The sequence below is a fragment of the Priapulus caudatus genome, unplaced genomic scaffold (genome assembly GCF_000485595.1).
Source record: "Priapulus caudatus unplaced genomic scaffold, Priapulus_caudatus-5.0.1 Scaffold568, whole genome shotgun sequence".
Taxonomy (NCBI): Eukaryota; Metazoa; Priapulida; class Priapulimorpha; order Priapulimorphida; family Priapulidae; genus Priapulus; species Priapulus caudatus.
Window position 1 is genome coordinate 116,986 of NW_014577629.1, and position 8,890 is coordinate 125,875.

The window sequence follows — 8,890 nt, forward strand, 5'->3', positions numbered from 1 at the left end:
GAGAAGGAGGCGGGAGAAGGAGCTGGTGGCAGGAGGAGGCGGATGGCAGCGAAGAGAGAGGGGGGCGAGATGGGGTGGTGGAGGAGCAGGCGGGAGAAGGGAGCAGGCGATGAGCGCAGGGGGCAGAAGGAGGGTGGAGGAGGAGGGGGAGAAGGAGAAAGGGCGGGATAAGAAGGGGAGGAAGGGCAGCTGGTGGAGGAGGAGGGGGAGAAGCGTGAGAGCGATAAGCGAGGGGGTGAGAAGCGGGAGCTGAGTGGAGGAGGAGGCGGGCGAGAACGGGAGAGGTTGTGGAGGAGCGTGGAGAAGCTGTGGGAGAAGAGAGGGGAGAAGAGAGAGAAGGTGATGAAGAAGGAAGATGGGAAATGCTGGTGCGAGAAGGAGCGGGAGAGGCTGGTGCAGCAGGAGGAAGGCGAGAATCGGCGAGCTGTGGAGGCAGGTATGTGGGGGAGAAGGAGAACGGGCGATAAGCGAGGCGGGAGGAAGGGAGCTGGTGACGAGACGAGGAGGGCAAGAAGTGAGAAGCGTTGTGGAGGAGGGTACGAGCGCGGGAGAAGCCGAGGAAGGGGAAGAGCAAGAGAAGAGCGTGTTGGAGAAGGAAGATGGGAGAAGCTGGTGGAGCAAGGAGGTGGGGGAGAAGCTGGTGGAGGAAGGAAGGGGGAAGCCTGCGTGCGAGCGGAAAAGGAAGGGAGAGTGCATGGGGAGAAAAGCTGGTCGTAGCCTTCCTCCTTCTCCACCAGCTTTCCCCTTTTCCTTTTCCTTCTCCACCAGCTCCCTTCTCCCTCCTTCTCCCCTTCCTCCTTCTCCACCAGCTTTCTTCCCCTCCTCCTTCTCCACCAGCTTTCTCCCCCTCCTCCGTCTCCAACACCTTTCTCGCCCTCCTCCTCCTTTCGCCTCCCTTCTCCACAGCTTCTCCCTTCCTTCTCACCACCTTTCTCTTCTCCCCCTCCTCCTTCTCCACAGCTTCTCCCCTCCTCCCTTCCTCCAACACCTTCTCCTTACTCCCCTCCTTCCTTCGTCCACAAGGGGCTTCTCCCTTCCTTCTCCACCACCTCTCCTCTCCCCTCTCCTTTCTCCACCAAGCTTCTCCCTTTCTGTCTCCACCACCTCTCTTCTCCCCCTCCTCCTTCTCCACCAGCCTTCTCCCCCTCCTCCTTCTCAACACCTTCTCCCTTCTCCCCTCCTCCTTCTTCCACCAGCTTCTCCCTCCTTCTCCACCACCTGCTCTTCTCGCCCCTCCTCCTTCTCACCAGCTTCTCCCTTCCTTCATCCACGACCTCTCTTCTCCCCCTCCTCCATTCTCACCAGGCTTCTCCCCCTCCTCCTTCTCCAACACCTTCTCCCTTCCCCTCCTCCTTCTTCCACAGCTTCTCCCTTCCTTCCCACACCTCTCTTCGCTCCCTCCGTCCTTCTCCAGCCAGCCTTCTCCCTTCCTTCTCCACCACCTCTCTTCTCCCCCTTCCCTTCTCCACCAGCTTCTCCCCCTCTCCTTCTCCAACTACCTTCTTCCCTTCTTCCCCTCCTCCTCTCCACCAGCTTCTCGCCTTCCTCCTCACCACCTTCTTCCTTCTCCCCTTCCTCCTTTCTCCACCACTTTTCTTCTGCCGTTTCTCCCCCTTCTCCTTCCTCTCGTCCACCACTTTCTCCCTTCCTACCTTCCCACCAGCTGTCCCGTTCTCTCCACAGCTTCCTCCTCCCCTCTCCTTCTCTCACCAGCTCTCCCTTCCCCTTCTCCACCACCTTCTTTCCTTCTCCCCTATTCTCTTTTTTCCACAGCTTCTCCTTTCCTCCTGTCTCCACCACCTTCTCCCTTCCTCCTTCTCACGCAGCTTCTCCCTCCTCCTTTCATCCACAGCTTCTCTCTTTCCTCATTCCTAGCCATATTGAGTCGCCATACGGGGCGCCGGGCGTATAGCCATTATTGATCTTTATCCCACGGCCGCGTGCCTGGTCATACTGTATAGTCTCGGCCAGTGGTGTAGGTGTCAGACATGTGTACAGTGCACAGGCACTTCATTGGGACCGCTCTCAAAACACATAATGCGAATTAAACACTAAATTTATAGATCTACTATCAAAGTATTAATGCTTTCTCAGCTCTATTTTCGCCATTATTGTCGATAACTGTGCTTGTAAATGCCGTTTAAGATGCCCTCATATGCAACACACAAGTAGCTGAAAGCTACACCGCACGTACGCCCTGTGCACAAACAACACTGCCACTGGCTACTACATGTATCAACAAGAAGATTGCACAACTCTTGCACGATGGATTTCGACAAAAAAGAATGGTTTCTCACCTTTCCGCTATTCTTGGGCGAACCTGAATGAAAGACAGCGTCGGGCTTACCTACACTGACGAATTCGAGCAATTTACAGCAGAACAGTAGCTGAGCTGGACAGCATGCACAGACCACAAGTTTCACGAGTAGCAGCATACACAACATCCCGGCGAACTTTCGCTGTGAACTTGCCTTCCAATAATGCGCGCGTTGTGGCGCACCCATGGACCTACTACGCTATTGATTGGAGATGGTCTATCTTAGTGCTTACGGCCACTCTAGAATCTTTGATGGTGCCTAAACTCGCCGCCGCACGAACCACAACACTCACCGCTTTTCAGATCGCGTACTAACTCCGGTCTGTTCCCTGCAGGTGACGCCACTTTCAAATATCGTTGGAATCGCGGAAGAACTGCTGAACAAGCTACACCCGCCATTTTTTGACAAATCGGCCGCCAGAATCGCTCAATCACAGAAATTTCCTCAAATATCCATTGCGAACTCCATCCTTGCGATGCCTACTATTGAGAAGCCGCGATGCGGCCGGCCGCGCTGTCATTGGCCTGTTAAGTGTGTAATGTGCAGGACAGGCTGCCGCAACTACGCACTGACTGCTGCGCCAATCAGCGCAGCGGCCCCTGCTGCCTTCTTCAATAGTGCATTCGAAGGATGGATTCGCGCATGGATATTGAAGGGCGAATTTCTTGCGATTCTGAGCGCCATTCTGGCCGGTGGCTGATGTCAAAAATTGGGGAGCCGGGTGTAGCTTGTTCAGCAGTCGTCTCCGATCCAACGCATAGTTTGGAAGGTGTGTGGCGGCAACCTGCAGGAACACCGGAGTTGTAACTGATTGAAAACGGTGAGTTGTGGTCCGTGCGGCGGCGAGTTAGGCACCATGTTGTTATATATTGTCAATGGCCGCATGTGTGCTGTAGCTGCAGGTGCAGACTTGTTCTTGCTGCCAGTGCATGCAGCTAGGGCCTGCATACCTCCCAAAGTGACGCGTCATCGACCGACCAATCGGAGCGCTCGCAGCTCAGGCACTAAAGCTGATAAATATAAAGCTAAACCCTAACCCTAACCCTTACCAGTAACCATCCACTCACGATAGCCAGCTTAAATAATGCAACCACAAAACATCGCATCAGCTTTAGTGCCTGAGCTGCGAGCGCTCCGATTGGTCGGTCGACGACGCGTCCCTTTGGAAGGAGCTGCGAGCGCTCCGATTGGTCGGTCGACGACGCGTCACTTTGGGAGGAGCTGCGAGTGCTCCGATTGGTCGGTCACTTTGGGAGGTATGCAGGCACTAGCTGCGAGTAATTGCTCCGACCTGTGAGTGGAGGATAAAAATAGAATTTGTGACGTTTCGTTTTACCGGCCATAGCCGCACGTGTATGAGCGATACCTCGCGTGCATATTTGCTAATTTATTAGACTAATCGTGCTTCAATAGACTCAAAATTCACAGAGATTAAGGCTAAGACATGTGTCTATAATTAATAAAGAATTTAACTAGAATTTATAGAAATGTAACTCAAATCGTTCGCGCCATATGATAGTTAGTACACGTTCCTACCCATAGGCACCTGGAGCGTTTCAATAAAATATAATGCTAAATAAATACGAAATCTATTTACTACCAAAGGCTTAATGTTTCTATACTCTCTTTCACCTATTGTTGCCGACAATTTCCTGTAAATGCCGTCCAACTGCTCATCTGCAACAAACCCTGGCTGCCGCTGCACACTGACACATAAATATATAGCAGGTAGGAAAGCGTGCTGCCAAAATTCGCTCGACGCTCGCTTGATTTCACACGAATACAACACAAATATTCAACCATTCTACTCCATCTTTGTTTCTATTTGAAGAACAGTGTTCACTTATTATAAAAACATACTGTCTGTGTTCGTAACCGAGCTGTGTCACGCGAAATCACACAAAGCTTGACGAAATTCTCGCGTTCGCTCCCGTTGCGCAGTTTATGTAAATGGCTGTCAGAATCAGGAAACACACACCGGCGCTCTTCGTGACCTCATTTTTGCGCCGCAATGCCAAACTCCATGACAGATGGCGCTCTCGCTCATGGGCTCAATCTACCACTGCCACAAGCAGATTTCCGTTACAATTTGTAATGCTTTTTTACTACACGTTTTACAGCAGCCACGTTACTCGTATCCTATGTAATAAGATTTGGACTAATAAAAGTTGCAAAGATATTAAAAATCCAACCATTATTTTATGAACATTTTGATAAAATAGTGATACGAAATAGTATGCGGATTGTGCGCCCAGTTACCTCTTTCAAATCATACGCTGTTTACGAATCTCTATTCGCTGGATTTCCCCCAGAGCTCCGCCCACTTTAAAAATAGTGCTAGCATTGCAAACTGCATGCAGTGCACCTTCGTACACTCAGGATAGATTGAGCCCATGAGCGAGAGCGCCACCTGTCGTGGAGTTTGCTAGCATTGTGGCAGTGGTATCCTGAGTGTACGAAGGGCGCTGCATGCAGTTTGCTGCAACGCTCCACTGGCGGCTTTGACGAGGCTCGTACGGGAGTTGGAAAGCAGCGTGGTAGTTTCCCAAAATGCAGTGCGCCGCCTATAGCCCTGTAGTTGCAGCCATTTACATAAACTGTGCAATGGGAGCGAACGCGAGAATTTCGACAGGCTTTGTGTGATTTCGCGTGACACAGCTCAGTTACGAACACAGACAGTATGTTTTTATAACAAGTGAACACTGTTCTTCAAATAGAAACAAAGATGGAGTAGAATGGTTGAATATTTGTGTTGTATTCGTGTGAAATCAAGCGAGCGTCGAGCGAATTTTGGCAGCACGCTTTCCTACCTGCTATATATTTATGTGTCAGTGTGCAGCGGCAGCCATGGTGGCAGCCAGCGTTTGTTACAGTTTACAGATGAGCATTTGGATGGCATTTGCAGGAAATTGTCGGCTATAATAGGTGAAAGAGAGTATAGAAACATTAAGACTTTGGTAGTAAATAGATTTCATATTTATTTAGCATTATATTTGATTGAAACGCTCCAAGTGCCTATGTTCCTACCGGCCATATAGCCGTGCGTATATTATTAGCCTATGAGTGATACCGCGCGTGCATATTTGCTAATTAATTCGACTAATTGCACTTCAATAGACTCAAAATTCACAGAGATTAATGTTAAGACATGTGTCTATAATACTAGCTAGAATTTATAGAAATGTAACTCAAATTGTTCGCTCCATATGATAGTCAGTACACGTTCCTACCGGTCATAACATAATAGCGTATGCGGCGAGAGTGGGCGGGGTCTATTTTTATCCTCCAATCACAGGTCGGAGCAATTCCTCTGTTTAGACGCATGTGAAAATAGAATGAGAAATTGACTAGCTATATCAATGCGTTTTCTGCACGCCACGATTTACCGTCAATTTCTCTATGATCACACCCACAATTACACATTTATATATTTCTTATCATGACTCAAGTATGTATGCACAGTTTAGAATGACGCGATTGTTTATCTGCAGCTTCAGAAAGCTTTTGAAGAAGGAAAGCTACAGGCAGGTCTCAACTATGCTACGCCAGTGCCAAAGACGTGCATTAATAACAAGGTATAGGCTATAGCATTGCTAGTGGTTTGAACAATGTTACAGTGAGCGGGATAGTTTGTTACGGGGAGTGTGGCGAGTTTATAGAATAATGAGCAGAAGTTAACTGTTATTATGTACGCAAATATCCCTACACTGCGTCACACATGTAATGTGTGCGAGGTGGAAAATCTTGTCATGGTTTTGCTATGCACGCACCTTAATTTTACATCTGCTGCAATAAAGGACGGGATGAAGGCTAAACTCACAGAGCTGAAGATTGATTTGAAGTGGGTGGAGAGGATGGACTCGGTAAACGACCCGGCACCGTTAGCTCCAGAGCTGGAAGCCGAGGGAATAGTTGCAGAGGATGAGATCAGTGCCGAGGACGAATTCAACCGTGAGCTCAGATTGTAAGTACCGGCTGAACCTGAACACTCGTCTCATAACTCGGCTTTGTCGTTACTTGTAACGTGTAAGGTCACACGTCTTTATGCTGGCCTCAATTTCAGGGCTCCACTCCTAAGTCCATTGTCTATTGTTCTTGTTATTTTTCATTTCCTCCTCGTTTCCGAGGGCGCGAACAGTTTAAAGGCTTCTCACTGAGAGTACTAAATTTGCTCTCTGGTGTTAACACAAGTGTTGTGAATGTACTAGCTCTCCATTTGTCTCATGCCCAGAATATTCTTGGGGATTATACCACTGTAGAAGGCTGAGTACTCCTACGCTGTCATCATTTAATTTATCTGGGCTTTCTTTATATATCTTTATCTTTTACTGTTTAATTGTGCCGTCAGTCGTGCACTTGCCATCGACTGAAGTTGTTCTGATCTCTCGAGCGATGGCGTGTCACAGTTACAGGCAGGCTCAGGCGGCCGTGCTGGAGGGCGTTCCCAAGTTACAGAAGCTCAGTGTGCCGACGAGACGACCCGACGATTATTTCGCGCAGATGGTGAAGTCGGAGGACCACATGAAGAAGGTACATAGCTGCTTCAATGGGGATTAAAGCTGCAAGGCCTAAGATAAAATATTGCTTGTTTCCCCTTTACCGACTGACTCGCCAAAACGCCGCTACTCGACACATTTTATTGGCCGATTAAAACAAAACAAAAATTATTTCGTTTCGCCAACAAAAAAAATCAAATTCGTTCCGCAAAAACATATACACAAAAGAGAATATACAATATACATACACATATCTTGTCAAAACAAAATAAAAAAGATTTTTCACCTACCTACCTACTCGGTACCCTGAGAGGCGAGTAGGTAAAGGGGAAACAAACAATTTTTTAAGGGTGGCCCAATAGTCCTTGCGATTTTATTGTTGCAGCCATCTCTACACGCTTACACACAGCTGATTATAGATCGAGTATCGTGTGGAACTAGTATAACGATTTGTAGTTTTCTGAGTCCCAAAGGTTTGGTTTTTCCAACACATGAACTTCTAAACCCGACGTCTGTCTTCACACGGTCAAATACTTCCAGATAAGACAGAAACTACTGAGTAAGAAGGTGAAAATGGAGATGTCTGAGAAGGCCAAGAAACTCAGAGAGCTGAGGAAATTTGGCAAAAAGGTGAGCCCCCGGCATGGGCCGGTAAATTAATTAAATAATTAAAATAAATAATAAAAAATAATAAAAAATAAATATATAAAAACAATTAATTAAATAATTAAATAAAAATGAATTATATATTAAATAATTATTAATCGTAAGTGAATAGGATATTAAATAAGAGGGAAATCTATCGTGTGCCAGGTTCAAGTGGAGGTGCAGCAGAGGAGACAGAAGGAGAAAAAACAGATGCTAGAGTCGGTGAAGAAATATCGCAAGGGCACCACCGACAACCTCGACTTCCTCAACGGTGACGTGAAGGGTGACAACAAGGCTACCGCATCACAGCAGCAGGGACGTGAAAATGCACGCACGAACTCACGCAGGCACGCAGGCACGAACGCAGGCACGAACACGCACGCACGAACACACGCAGGCACACCAGCCCGCATGTACGCACGCACGCAGGCACGAACACACGCACGGACGCACGCACGCACGAACACACGCAGGAACGCCAGCCCGCATGCACGCACGCAGGCACAAACACGCACACACAAACACACGCACGCACGCATGTACGCACGCAGGAATGAACACGCTCACAAACACGCACACGCAGGCACGCACGCACGCACACGCACGCGCGAACACGCACGCACGCACGCACAAACACACACACGCACGCATGTACGCACGCAGGAATGAACACACTCACAAACACGCACACGCAGGGCACGCACACGCAGGCACGCACGCACGCATACACGAACACGCACGCGCAAACAGTTCAACATGCACGCACGCACGCACGCACGCACGCAGGAATGAACACGCTCACGCACACGCACACGCAGGCACGCACGCACGCGCGAACACGCACGCACGCATGTACGTATGCAGGAATGAACACACTCACAAACACGCACGCAGGCACGCACACCAACACGCATTCACACACACACATACACACCTACGCACTGGAGTCGACAACTATGTACCGATGAACGAATGGGCAAGCAGGCGGGCGCATGTTGTCTGCATGAAAAACTTCCACCCTCATTGGCCCAGCAGGCTTGTAATGTATAATTCACTGGCCCACACTAGGTTTTACAGGCCCAAATCAATGATCATCATATTATGAAAAGAGAAACCGAACCGGACCGGAAACCGGAAGTTGTTGCGACTTCTAGCGGCGGCAAACAGGCATGGTGTTGACTAGTTACTTCCCCTACTTAAGATCGGGAATATGATGCCCTATCGCTAAATATCGGTAAATTTTCGTACAAAATATCGGGAATTTTAGTAAATTCTCAGACTGATCATCACATAAAGAAGCTGAAATATCATTAATATACCATTTACTCCATTTTTTTCCACTGGCCCATCGGGCTTGTTCATTTGCCAGTTTCATTGGCCTCACAGAAAATTTACTGGCCTCGGATACCGGGCCAGTGGTTAATTTCG

The 8,890-nt window shown here is 48.7% G+C and overlaps 1 protein-coding gene across 2 annotated transcripts in view; it reads left to right on the plus strand.

Annotated features, from left to right (window-relative positions):
- Window positions 1–5,809: 5,809 nt before the first annotated feature.
- Window positions 5,810–8,890, plus strand: part of LOC106811725 (probable rRNA-processing protein EBP2) — a gene marked incomplete at its 5' end in the record, with an annotated part of 4,026 nt that continues 945 nt past the window's right edge. Inside the window, 5 exon segments of one of the 2 annotated variants that reach the window (XM_014815433.1) lie at window positions 5,810–5,893; window positions 6,116–6,282; window positions 6,725–6,848; window positions 7,355–7,444; window positions 7,628–7,784. In XM_014815433.1, coding sequence (XP_014670919.1) covers window positions 5,810–5,893; window positions 6,116–6,282; window positions 6,725–6,848; window positions 7,355–7,444; window positions 7,628–7,784 — 622 coding nt within the window. 2 annotated transcript variants of the gene reach the window in all.